Genomic DNA, 14,886 nt, shown 5'->3' on the forward strand with positions numbered 1-14,886 from the left:
ACCGACTCTGTCATGTCATTTTTCAGTGAAAAACTGGGTGATTACTCACCGTCCACTACCTTGGGGAGGTAGGCAACGAACTCGACGGTGACTTTATAGTTGAGTTTGTTACTACAGGCCCCAAATCGTATTCCTACAGAACGCGGGGGGGGGGGGGGTAAGATTGTGACCAAATGCAAAGGCATTACTTTAAATTCTCGCGCTGTCACTAATATTAATCTGGAATCTATGATAGCAGCAGTATGGGGTGAGCCACAAAACATCGAAATTCCTGTACCATTTTCTGTCCACAGAGACAAATGGAGCTGTCAACTCAAAACGACCTCCGTAACAAAAAGATTTGGATACACTTTTGCGAAGCGCATAGTGTCAACAGACACATGCACTTTTCCCTATGGGTATTTTAAAGGATAATTCCTTACACACACATACCCCATAATCAGAAGATGCCATCTATGGGACAGAAAACTAACCAACATTCTACCTGGTAGGTAAAAATCCATGATTGTTTCCCAACACGATAATTTGCAGTGTCGCGCTTCTCATGTGCAGCTTTCACATCACTGTTATTGTTACTATTATTCTACAATAGCTTATTTTTTCTTAGAATTTAAAAATAAAAAAATTCGTCTTGGTATGATTACATGGTGACTGTGATAAAAAAAAATCTTGATGGGGAGAATTTTTTGATATTAAAACAAGTATCTATCTGTTTTTACATGATCTCTGATTATATAAAATAATCACAATCTATTATGTTATCATTTTCGCTATGTTCATACATCCATTTACATGCATTATTTCTGGAGCTACACAATCAGGAAAAACAACATTCGTGTTGTCTCTCATAGAACGTTGTAATCAACAAATCAAACCACCGCCGGAGCGAATCGTTTACTGTTACAGTGAAAATCAGGATAAATTTTAAAAATTTACCAACATAGAATTCGTGAATGGTTTGAAGTTACCTGAATTTGATTCAAATGTGAGAAATTTACTCATAATCGATAATTTGGTTCACCAGGCTAAGGACAGCACGGAAATAGCTGATGTTTTCATAAAAGGTTCACATTACCGTAACCTCAGTGTTTTCTGTATTCTGTAAAGACTACAGAATTTATTCTGTAAAGGAACACATTTTCGAACAATTTCTCTCAATAGCCATTATGTTATTGCTTTTAAAAATCCCCGAGACTCTTTACAGTTTTCTCATTTAGCTTCCCAAGTATTTCCAGGACAATCGAACGTATTAGTTCAGATTTATAAAGATGCAACACGGGAACCCCACTCATATTTAGTTTTAGACTTTAGACAGGAAAAACACCTGATATTTTACGCTTAAGGTCACGGATTTTCCCAGGAGAAGAACCCAATACAGTATATATCCCTGAATGGCTGATAGGCTCAAAACACTGCACTTTCAACCAAATCACCACACTCTGTGAAATCTGAAAAAATGTTTTATCTGGAAATATTCCACTAAAACATAACCAGAAGTCACGCCTACGAAGAAGAAAAAAAATTATAAGAGCACTAAGTGACAAATCGCTTCCTTTCATTACTAGAAGAAAACTGGTTTTACCTCACGGGGAGCACTATTCCCATTATTAGGCAGTATTATTGTTCCTTTATTGAGTTCAATTATTAGGAAATGAATCATACGTTTAAAAAATTTACACTCCTCCAATCACCTGAGAAGCATGAACTGTACACACCAGATGATGAAATGAGTGCCATTTTAAAAATAAGAAATAAACATGCAGATGAAAAAATAAAAGCATATTTAAATGTTCTGCAAAAGTATTTAGGGTTGAAAAACCAATTGGCTCACACAAAAGGAGAGCAACAGGAACATAGACTGTCACATCCAGAACCTACATTGAACAAACCGAATACCCAGAACCATTCCCGTCAACTATCAACATCAGTCAGTCCCAGTGAGGAAAATGTTTCCAGTCCACTCCCTGCCCGCAGGAGAGCTCGAAGAACTAATAGCAACTTCGCCTTTTTTATCTCCCCGAAAGCTGCGTGGGAATAAGAAACTGGTGTGGAAAAAATGGTAAGTGAAAATAAAACATTTTTTTTTAAATTATTTTTTATTTTCAGTAAATGATCTGTAACAGAATAAGTTACTACAATATCATTTAACCACAAATCCTTAGAATAACATTTGCTAATAATATTTTGCATAGAAAGACCACGGCATCTCAATATTAAAAAAATCTACACAGTGCAAACCACACGTGACAGAATCATTAGCTTGTACAGGTACACTATTATAATGCCATATATTAGTGTTGATATTCAGAAAGTTAACAATATCGCTTTCGGGTGGACGACCGAAGCTATCGAAAAAATCACCGTTTTTGTCTTTGATATAGATAACTTGCCAATCTTGTCCTGGCAACCAAGTCGGATCTGTGCCATTACGAACATCGAGTGTCGTTGTCTGATCGGATGTTGTAGCAATTCATCACGAGCACAAACTCCTAAACACACTTTTCTTGTGGTGGGTTCTAACTCTAGTATGCTTACTAATTGTTCAGTGTTCATAGTCCAGTAACACAGAACGATCCTTTGTTACGGATAACGTACACTCAAATTCTTCATAAAGAACCACTGTGATGTTTTCAGGAAGAGGTTGAGCAAATTTAACTTCGAGTCGCACACTTCCTCTTCTTAACCGGCTGACATGGGGGGCAACTGCATTTTGATCTGGCGATGTCAAATCCATAGAGAATGTTTCCCTTCATGTATTCCTCATAAGAAATGTCATTACCACAGTCCCTGTTGCATTTGCCTAGTGATGTGAACAGTGACAGGTAACATCTGCTGTAATGTCTCTCTTTGAAGTTCGGAGTCAAAGCTTGCGAGGGATACTGAATACCTTCAGCTGTCACCACAAGAAAATTCAGATTGAAATGATGAAAATTAAATGGATTTATGTTGAAAGTGCCATTAAATCCATCACTAACAACCAGTCCAATAATTAATCTAGATGGTATTTCACCTAGATACAGATTGTCTCGTGTGGCATCTGACATACCCTTGGGAATCGAAAAATAAGACACTTGCACTCGATTGATGGGATATACCATGTTTGGCTTGTCTAACACAGACAGGTGAGCCAGTTGAATCTTTGGGTTTATTTTGACTTTGCGGACAAAAAAGTGTAGCCTCTTCAATTTGCACTTTAGCCTTAGCATCAGCATTTGCAGTTAGTAAACAAAATTCGGGAGAACTGCGAACCATACGAACACGAACAGAAACGTTGTTGATCAAGTACCGGTCTTGATGCATGATGTCAGCGTGTATTCACCCAAGCATCTCGATACTTTTCGATTGGTTAATTCGAGTTTGTCGTCTACGCATCCCACATTCATTTTTGGTAAACATATCACTAACATTAGCCACATCATCTTTAACAAATAGTTCATTTGTCAGTTGACTGTTTTTAGCATCTCTGTCATAATTTAGTAGGTTTTCAATATGTCTTATAAGGATACGTGTCTGATGTCACATTCCCTAGTTTATCTTGGAGAAAAAAGTCAATTTGACTGAACGAACAGGGAATGAAAAAAACTATTCACAACACCAACTGAAGAATCTTCGATAGGTTTACCATCGTTGTCAGTGATGCGCACACGAACGCGTAGGTATGATTTTCCCAAATCCAAGTATTCTTCAGATGTACCTGGTATGCAAAATTTCACAGGACCTCCACTGTCAGTACTGGATATTGGTTGGTAGGTGACATAAGAACTTCTTTCCACACACATATTGACACGAGGGTGGGAAAAAAGATCTAACTCTGACATCATATCCTCAGCAAAAGATTAATCTCGCTTGCGCTTTTTAGTATTCGTTTTTTTCTTCTTGCTTCCTTGACCTCTCTGAAGTAATCGGCTCTGAGCCTTTTCAGCAATGGAGTTTTCCCAGCTTCTGATGCTCTGTTTATAAAGGCTCGACGTACAGGTACCCCTTCCAATACATCTCCTATCATATGCTGACCGGCTTTTAAGGCTTGACGACAAATTGAGCTGCAGGTTTTAAAAGTGGACTTAGAAAGGAGAAGGTACTTCTGAAATGCTACCTAATCTGTACCCACGCTGTATTGGGGGCCCCGTAAACATTTGAGCCCCACCTGTCTGCAGTGTGTAATATCTGAGATAATCAGTCATCCTTCACTTGTCGGAAGTGTAATTTAACTATTGTCTTACCGCCACGAAAGTGGAACAACTCGCCGCTGTCAGAACGAATTTCAATGCTAATTGACTGAAATGTTTGTTTTCGTAACGGATAATAATCAGGTTGAGCAAAAACGAAGGAACACTTGATGCTACACTGAACAACTCGTAACAATGGTGCACATATATCACCAACTATCTGTTCTTGGATTAAATCAGAATTAACAAAATATGTGGCTACACCCCTCTTTATATCAACTGGATATTTCCCTGTGAACACCAGTCTGATTAAAATCCAGTAGAAAGCCCAAACCCGAGGCCTCCTTGGGAAACAACAGGTTGTAATCTTTTGGGACTGTCAGAAAAATGGTATTGTTTGGGTTCTTTTTTTCCAGTAATCACAGAACTCACATCAAACACTGCTTGAAGAAGTTCAGAGGGTGAATTGTAACTGCCATGGGGAATCTTGTACACTTTGTAAAATCCTTCTTTAGACTTTTCGAAAACTTTATTTCCTGTGATGTTGTTGTTGTCGATAGTGTTGACTCCTCCTCCAACTGCACGTATCATATGAAACTCATCGTAACCCCAATCGATGTCATTAAATTCTCCCGGAAGATGAATTTCGACAAGAGCAACTTCCCATTTACCTTTAAGTCTGATCTCGTGTGGTAATTCCACTTGAAATTTCGTTTGGGTGTTAGTAGGAAACATTTTCATACAGGCGTTACTGAGAAGGGTTAAGTAAAACATCTTCGCTACGAACCCAAGAATTATACGATGAGGGATAACCGAGCCACTTAACAAAATACTGAAGCTTTCCTTTTGTTTGTGTTGTTTAAGTACTTGCTCGATTAGATACACGTCTTCCGGAAGTTCATTGGGTATATCAGCCTTTTGAAGTTGAGGTTCATAGAAAGTTCCCTCCACTATCTCTCCGTCCCGACCGCGAACTCTATATACTACAGGGTTTCTATTAATAACCTGAGCAATAGTGAACAATTCTCGTGTCCAGTTACCCCAAAACCCTTTTCTAAATTTGTGGGTATCATCACTTAAAACCACACTATTCACCGACTTGAAATTTTGGTTTGGTAGTCTCCTCTTGGGTTCCGTACAAATATTTCCAAACACGATCCTCGTTGTGAAGGTTAACTTCCGAAGGAGCCATACCGATAGTGCGGTGTGGGTGTGAGGTTATAAGTATGTACAAGGGTCGGCAAAACTTTCGTATAACTTTTACTTTTAGTATACGTCATCCATTTGTAGATCTTTGTTTTCGATGTTCTGATAAATCTTTCTGAAATGAGTGCTTTCATTTCGCTCCTGGTCGTGTAGAAATGAATATTATGGTTCTTAAACAATGCACGAACTTTCTTGTTGCAAAACTTTTCCTTGATCAATGTTTATGTAATATTGATCATTGGCACTTCTTATTTAAAAATAGACTCGAAAGCATTAACAACAGCATCTGCTGATTTCTTCTTCAGTGTTCGAACCTCCGCAAATCGGGAAAAACAATTTATGCACGTAAGGAGGAAACACACAACCCCATTCTCTTTTGCATGGGATGACATATCAGCCAAATCACATTGAAAAGTGTGTAAAAGTGTCGCGACTTTGATTTGATTGCGTTTAAACTCTCTTCTAATGGGTTTATGTCTCACATAAGTAGGCCGTGTTGCTAATCAACTTTTCACGGTTTCATGTGGCAAATTTTTGTAAAGCTTTGATACTAAGTACTGTATTAGGATTATAGTAATCTGCTAACTTTTCCATTATTAACAATAAGTTTTTTTTTTCTTTGCAGGAGAAAATCAAGACCTATCGCAAAAGTGGCTGATACTTGCTTTTACTAATACACTAATATTAGCAGCACTGCTAATACACTAATATTAGCAGTGCTGCTAATACACTAATATTAGCAGTGCTGCTAATATTAGTGTATGTGAAAATTGCCATACTCATCTGGGAAGCAGTATCAAAATCACCAAATCGTACATATCTCATCAAAGAAATGTTACGAGAAAAACACCACTTGCATTGGTGATATCTGTAAATTCCTATTTCTGCATATTACATTGTAAATAATATCTGTGAAATAAAATGTGTTAAGCTATGGAAAAAAAAAGTGTGTGTTTGAGGGACACCAGCATATAATTAAATTATTCAGAAAAGCCTAATCACTGCCGCCACTAGACTCTTAGAATTCCCATAGTCTTTTAACAGGAAAGAAATACCCCAAACTGTATTTGAAAATTAGTACAGCCATCTATAGACAACCAAAGACAAAGCATAACAAAAATGACGGATGTATGTCACCTTGCGAAAATTCCAAGATATAGTTCGCCCACCGATTTGAGGTCCCTCGAAACTACTGCGCATGTCAGAAAAAGGAGAATCCATTCCGATAATAGGGTAATCAGTCTGTCTTCTGGGATGTAATAATAAACAAACTGAGTTTGTTTATTACTACAGGTCGGAAAATTTAGCTTTTCTTTTATGAACATTGCTGTTTTTAAAGTGTAACTATTTTGCTTGTATAACAGTTGGAAAAATGTACGTAGAGTGTTAATACGTGCAAATACTGCGTTCTACATAAAACAATGTCACTTCGCTCCACGATAAGTTTCCTTTTATTCTGGGGCTTTTTAAAACAAAATCCGATTTCATGAAGTATTTTCCTTAAAGTTTCTCTTTTCCAAGGAAAATTAATTTTTTCTTTAAGCACAGGAATCAATTTCGGAACAGTTGGCACTCTTTTCTCGAATACGTAAAATTCGTGAATAGCTCTTCTTATAACGTCTACATCAAAATCATTCAAAGCTACGGTTTCGATGGTTTTCTTTACTCTGGCGCTTTTTTTTTTTTTTTAGGAGATTTAAATTTTGGCTTACCTTCACCTTTTGATTCCCTACGAATTCTTTTAACAGTCGACCCCGATACGCCCGCAATTGCACTTGCACGTTTTATGACTTGAGAAAGGGGAACAAGAAGACGGCCTTCTGACGATTCTTTTTCGCAGAATGTCAGCACATTATTCAATATTCTTTTGCAAGAGCTACTGAAACGTGTAACAATAGAACTTGTTGACTGTAAAGGATCCATCATACAAATTAATAATAAAAAAATAATGCAAAAAGAGAACAACAAAAATCAAGCTAGTACTAGTACAGCGACAGACAAGAAAGCACGTGATTTTGCATATTGGCGACCAATTCGTACATCCTTCATTTTTTTCTCCCCTTCAGCATGAATCGACTATTCTTGGCACAAAGCCAAGAAGGGATCTAGAAATGGTGGGCGAACTATATCTTATCTCAAAAATATCACCCACAATTCCATAGGCAAACCAAAACACCATGTGATATCACAGAGAGACATATGTTCCCAGAAATTTCCAAACACATAACGTCACGATTTCTTATTTCTAAATATTACCCACAATGCTATACGCGAACCCAACACACCACGTGATGTCCCTGGCAGAAGGGGGGGTAGGCCCCAGCTAAATTCCAAACATGCCAAAATTTATCTTATCACTATCCCTCACCCATAATGCCATACGCAAACCATTTACTTATCTACAACTCATAACAACACACATCCAGGACACTGACGTCGCTTCCCCCCATTCACCCTACCCCTATTTTAGTATCCCACCAATCACGACACGAATCCTTATCCACTAATATCTTCCTTTTCCATTCAAAACAATAACATCATTTATTTACAAATAACAAATTACTTCACTTATTTACAACTAACAAATGACATCACTTATCTACATCTGATAATAACAAACATTCACGACACGAATCCTTATCTCTAATCATCACCCATAATTCCGTACGCGAACGAAACAAACAACGTGACGTCACACACACAGATGGCCCCAGAAACATTCCAAACTCATGACATCATACACACAATGACGTCATCATCTCAACAACCAATCATGTAACGATTCCTTATCTTATCTTGATCTTGATCTTGTCACTAGTGGCTACTCTTCTACTACTGTCCTACGATAACGATCCTTCCAAGCAAGTTTTCTCTACACGCACATGTTAATCTAGCGATATATCTCGTTGTCTTTTAACACTTTCGTTGGCAAGCTGAAAATTGGAATTTCGTGTGGTGGCCAAATTTTTTAAATTTTTTATTTAGTTAGCGACGTCAACGCGATAACGCGTGATCGGCCGTTTGGTGAGAACTCGCATCGCGCGATATCGCGTGATTGGCAATGAACGTGTTAATGCGGTATAAGCCACATGTGCCGACATAAATATACTATTACACGTTTCAGTCCACTGATTCCATCATAGTATGCATTATCAGAATCTCAAAAGTTGAAAAGAGTATGTTTCTCTGATCATTAATATTTTGGAGGTTTAAAAGCTTTGTTTGTTTTTTTTTTCCCTGGAGGAAGATATTTATTTATTTTAAAGATTATTTGCTAATCGAATTTAAAATAGTAAACTATTTTCACTCATTCTGATCTCTACTGACAGATATGTGATGTCAGAATTCTGCAAAATTCCACTGCACAACGAATCTCTCTTGGAATTGACAGTAGACGAACTGATCAACTTGATCAATGACAGTACCATAAATGCTCAAGAGGAAGACATCTGGGAGATTGTAACTTATTGGACAGAACACGATCCTGATCAAAGAAAGCAGTTTCTTCCCCAACTAATGGAATGTATTCGCTTATCATTTGTGGAAAGAGGATATTTCTTTATAAATATTATGAACCATCCGTTCGTGGTAGAGAATGCTGAATGTCAAACAATAATATTGAATAGGTTCAAATTCCTAAGACAGCTGTCATTCATTGTTGAACGAGAAATGGAAACTCCTCATCATGCCCAACCACGTCTACCCCATGAAATTATCTTCCTGGTTGGTGGAATGAAACGGAATAACGAGCCCATGGATACGATAGCATCCTATGACACAAAAGCTGACTTATGGTTTGCGGTAAGTTTATCTCTCTACCATGCTATTTTTTTTTTTTAATCTCTTTTGCGGATTAAGCTTCTTGATAGACACTACTAACTCATTTACAAAGTGGAGATTGTTTTCTATAGCGCTCTATTTGATTAGTTCATTTAATTGTGAATTCGAAATATTTCTTTCAATTTACCCTTGTCTGAAGAACATGGATAAAAAATACCATTTTTTTTTCACTATCAAGTTTTCAAAATGAGTATGAAGAACGGTTGTGACTGGAGGACATCATAAAACTATTTGGTTGGGTTTCAAAGATTTCAATACGAGACATATTATTCATTCATCCATTAATATCTTCAATTTCCAAGTAATATAATTTTAATGCGTTTCCACGTGTTATGTCTCCGCTCATAAAAATTAAGTAACAAAGTGTAGAAATCTGCTCTTGTTTTGGAAACACCTGGTGATCTTCGAATCCCATTTAGGATGTAAGGAACCTTTTCAACCAAAGGTGACCTAGCTAGAGTGAACTATGGATTATGTTTAACAGGATTATTAAGATAAAAGAGACTAAAGTTTATTTCTGAAATTTAATTGGCTTCAGCACGCTCCTATAGTCAATTAAATAGATACAAACACGTAATATGTCTCCCCCCCCCTTTCTGGAAGTCTAAATAACGAGACTTAATTAGGCATTCTTATAATTTTCCCATCGGTAGCTGATTACGAGGATCGAGTTGCCGGTATCACGCAAAACTCAAAGCTATAAGCAGAAGCCTCTGTCTACACGCGACCAGGCCACGATTCGCAACGAAGTAGGGAATTGCTACCCTAAAAATTCGCGTTTATAAGCGCACGTAGTGATAAAATTCTACTCGAGTAAAAATAAATAAAAAGAAAAAAAAAAGTAAATTTCAAATATTTAGTGATGAATGTTCTGTTTTAATTTGAAATTTGTGTTTGTAAAGTAATAATTCTCATCATTATTTTTATCAGTTAAAGTATTGTAACTTGGAAGTTAATTGTAGTGATTGGCTAATGAGGATTATTTGATTAAACTGTGCTAATCCCATGTACTTCGAAGCTATGGTTAGCTTTTATGAAGAGAGTGAGATTAGCATACACAATACATAATACATACCAAACGTATGTATTATGAATGGAAAGCAGGCGTTGGATGCTGGTGATTTGTGAAGTGAAAATAGGTGTTAGTATAGTTTCAACAGTTCGTGTTTTAATGTTCTGTAATTGTCTATGTGTTTTAAATTTTGTGGTTGTTGAGTAGAGTGGGTATGAGATGTGATTTCGCTGCAGAACCGTATGAGTTGTTGAAGGATCTAGAGGTGTAAAGAGTTGTGATTGATCATGTTATGCAATTCGGTTGATCATGTTATGCAATACGTGTCTCTGTTGACGATAGGTATTATTGAAGTAATTCCTTAGTAACATTAAGTAGTGTTTCAGATTTTTTATGCTTAGGATTCTGTGCATCGACATAAAGGCTTCGGTTATTGGCTGTTGTATGTGAGTCCTCGAAATCACGGTTGAAATAATTTTCAAACGTAATGTTTCTGTTTTCTCTAGGTGGCTGTTTGATGTGTTTTTTGCGTAGACTGTTACGAGTAGTATACCGTAATCGAGTAGCGATTTGCAAATACCCTGATATAGAAGTTTTTTTTTTTACGTTATATGGAACCATGTCTTTTACTTGGAAACGTTCTGCTGCATTGATGCGGAGTTAAGTATGTAAGCATTCTATATGTTTTGTCCATTTGCAGTGGCAATCTATGTAAAGGCGAAGGTATTATGTGTTGCGGGTGTGTGATTTCGGGACATTAGCAGATATTTTTGTTGTTAATGCAGCGGTCTGTGTGACAGTGTTGCGATAGTGGTGCGGGACTCATGATTCTCAGATTATGTGTAATTAACATCTGCGTTTTGGTGCTATTCATTATAATTGAGTTTTGTTAGAAATAAGGTGTGATTTCATTTAGGTCTTGTTGTGCTTTGGAAAGAGCAGTATTGATGTCTTTGTGGAGTGCTAGTAGTCCACATTCAACATATACATATACGTCGTAAATGTATATGTTGAATGAGGTAGGTGATAATATGCCGCCTTGTGGGATTCCATGTTTTATCTGTATATCCTTGCTGTAATGTGTGCCTATTTTTGTCACTTGTGTTCTGTTTGAGAGATAGTTCCTGAACCAGGTATATGCAGTGTTCCTCTTATTCCGACTGAATGTAGTTTGGTCAGCATGCCATGTTCAAGTGTATCAAAAAGCTTTAGCTAAGTCAATAAATATAAGGACAGCGAACTCATTTTTATTGAGAGCTATGTTTATGGCGTTGGCAATATCTTCTAATAAAGTGATGGTGTGTTTTGTTTTCTGGAAGCCGTATTGGTTTTGTGAGATAATGTACTTTTGTAAATAATTCTGTAGTCTAGTGCGTGTGTTATTTTTTCAAGAATTTTGGAGATGGCTGGTAGATTTAGCTATTGGTCTGTTACCTGGTTCAGGAACTATCTCTCGAACAGAACACAAATAGGCACACATTACAGCCGGGCTATAAAGATAAAACACCGAGTCCCACAAGGCGCCATATTATCACCTACCCTGTTCAACATAATAATAATAATAATAATAATAATAATAATAATAATAATAATAATGATGATGATGATAATAATAACCCTTCTTACTTGAAAGAGAACCTCCGTACCGTAGTTGCAAGGACAACGTGGTATTTGATTTTCGATAAGAAAAACCCGAGTTCCAAGTTCCTTAGCAGGATCTTTGAGTTGTATGTAAGCCACTCGCTGTTTAGAGAAGTAGCAGGATTTGATTCTCTCCCGGCAAAGGGTGTTTTCCTCTTGTGAACCAGAAAAACTGGTAGAATACACAAATTATCGGCCATTATTTATGCTAATCTTAATCATAAAGCATAGTTACAATTTAACCATTTTTATTACGTATCGAAATAGAGTTATAAATTATAAACATATCCAGAATTTTGATTTTCCTGTTTTTTTATTTTTTATTTTTTTTAGCCTCCAAAATTTCAATGTCCAACTCGCTGTAGCAAATGTGTTTCTATTGGTTATAATATTTACATCATTGGAGGATTTCAGCCAGGAGAAAGTTGGTCCACTAGGTGTTATGTTTTCAATATTGTCAAAGAACAATGGAAAACTTTAGCCTCCATGAAAGAAGCAAGGTAAGTGAAAAATCTGATTGCACTAACTATTGTTTGTCATCTTAGATGTATAGAAATATAACTTTCAGTGTTAATCTCTCTTCACAGGTTTTTAAGATTGCCTTTTTTTTTTAGCAAAATCATTTTTATAAACCCATATATCACGATGTACATAAGTTCAGTTACACAAGTTTCATTTTATGAGATGCAGGAGTGAGTGTGATAACTTTTAATGATATTTGTAGTTCGCACTGTGACTGAATACAACTCTTTCCACTCTCCCGCCTTTTTTTCTCACCTCACACCAGAGACTCCATAGCTCAGTTGGCATCGACGATGACCTTTGGTTGGAAAGACCCTGGTTCATTAAAAAGCCCTTTGTACGGAGGAGGAATGGTTTTACCTCCCCAAAACTCTTTTTTCATTACATAAAACAAGGAAACCTTCCTGAAGAAAACACGGAATTAAGAACCATAATACACTGATTTCATAACCTTACTTGCTTCTGTAATTCTAAAGAATACCGAAGTTCACCTCACACCAGTGACCACTAGCATTCAAAATGAGTTCTTAAAAGATAATTTGCATATTGTTTGCATGTGATGAAAACCAGAGAGCATTTCTTTTTGAAGTATTCATAAAAAAAGGGAATAAACATCTTCATATCTCGGAGTGGAGTTTGTCTTGGTGCATAATCAATATAACTAATATATATAATAATCAGCTAACGTCTTTTTATTCCCGTATACGGGAGTAGGCGAGGCCATTTAGCCCTATCTAACTTTTGGAGACTGAGTGGGCAGTTCAATCTCCACTGGTACCAATCAGAGATAGATGGCCCAAGGCTATCACTAATTAAGCGATACACAGTGAAGAGAGACGGCTCAAATGTGCCGCCATCTCGTGGTCCCTAACCCTAACACAATATATTTAATGTCTGAAATAATGTGGGTTCTACGGTCGATTTTCTTGAGTTTACGGGAAGAAAAACCCGAGTTTCCGGGAGGAAAAACCCGCTTGCCCGTGCCAGAGATCGACTAACTCGGGAATCGGTCGAAAAAAGGCTTAGAAAAATTTCCTCTAGTCGCCGACTAGACTCGAAACCAAGTCTTCCTTCGTGCGGCCAAGCGCCGTGGTATGCAAACGCCACATCCACTGAGCTACACAGGCTTTTTATATAATTTTTTATTCCTTCAATAATTTCTTATGTACAACGTAATAATGCTAAGGATTTTTTTGTGTTTTTGTTTTCATATTTTTGTGATCTATAGAAGATTTCCGTGTGTCGCTGTTCTGAACAAACAGATTTATGTCATTGGTGGAGAAACTCAAGAGAATGGGGAACACGACATCCTAAATAGTGTGGAAAAATATGATATGGTGAACGACAAGGTGAGTCATTTATATTTAAACACACAGAAATGCTCCTTTTTAATGTTCATTTAAAAAACAAAACAAAACTGCAAATGGCTTTAGTTACTATCAACACGTCCTGGTGTAATAATTAATCCGCTAAATAATAAGCACATTTTCTGAAGTTTTCAATTTTGGAGTTCTTCCTTTTTGGTTGGGTCTACACCGGTATTTACTTATTTTAAGTTGGTTGTTCGAAAAACTTCTGCATCGTATGAAAAGGATTTGTAGCGTTGTAGACACTGATGTTTATTGTAATCAGTATATACAAATCTTTTTCTTTATTATTATTTCTTTTTAAAAATCTCATACTTGAAATCTGTCGACTTTGAACATCAACTTCAATAGTACTAAGAAACCCGATGATGAATACAAGAAATGTAGCCAAAAATTTAGTACGTCAAGCATATGGAGAATTCTATTTACTTATATTCTATACAATTCTTGTCTCTTTGTCTTTTGGTGTAAATAATTCAAGTATGCTGTTTATTAAATATATTTTAAGTGTTTTCATTCCAAATTTTTAAAAACTCATTAGTTTTTTTTCTGCTTTATTCATAGCTATTTTTATATTTTCCCAGTCATGAAATTATCTTTAAAATCCATCTCTTCTGTAATTAATTTCTTCTTATTTTGTATTTATTATACTTTAAATTTTGTTTTGTAGAATTTGCTTCTCTCTTTCTTTCTCATTTGTGTTAATTTCTTCTGCCCTGGGCATATTTTTAATTTTGAAACAACTTAAGAAGTGATCGGAAGACGTCATGTGCTCTGGAAACGTCTGCCTGCCACTTGTAATACTTGTTTTCTAGTAAGAAATTACTAAAGCAAGATCTTCCTTAAACAAATTCATGTTGTTCTTCTAAGAGATTCCTTTTCTCATCCACCTAGTCATTACTCCAGCCCAAAGAGTAGACAAAATCAAAAGACAAGTATCCGTTCCAGGAGGGTGGGGAGGAGAGAGAGTGAGAGAGAGAGAGAGAGAGAGAGGGAGTCTCCACCAGGATTTCTAGGATGATCATCTAGAATCTTTAAACTATCTACCAAAACTCTCTCTCTCTCCACTTCAGGATAGGAACCCCCCTTTACCTTTTTTCTTGTGTTTTCTGTCTTCAAGCCATACTCTCAC

At 36.6% G+C, this 14,886-nt stretch overlaps 1 protein-coding gene across 4 annotated transcripts in view; it reads left to right on the forward strand.

The window, feature by feature from the left end:
- LOC150103189 (kelch-like protein 38) overlaps nucleotides 1-14,886 on the forward strand; it is a 161,907-nt gene that overhangs the window by 48,402 nt on the left and 98,619 nt on the right. For all 4 annotated transcript variants that reach the window (XM_090397751.1, XM_090397753.1, XM_090397750.1 and 1 more), the window contains 2 exons: nucleotides 8,702-9,173; nucleotides 12,199-12,365. In XM_090397751.1, coding sequence (XP_090253877.1) covers nucleotides 8,702-9,173; nucleotides 12,199-12,365 — 639 coding nt within the window. The remainder of the gene's footprint in view (nucleotides 1-8,701; nucleotides 9,174-12,198; nucleotides 12,366-14,886) is intronic.

The sequence above is a fragment of the Typopeltis vanoorti genome, chromosome 9 (assembly GCF_054136105.1).
Source record: "Typopeltis vanoorti isolate ZY-2024b chromosome 9, IOZ_Tvanoo_1.0, whole genome shotgun sequence".
Classification (NCBI taxonomy): domain Eukaryota; kingdom Metazoa; phylum Arthropoda; class Arachnida; order Uropygi; family Thelyphonidae; genus Typopeltis; species Typopeltis vanoorti.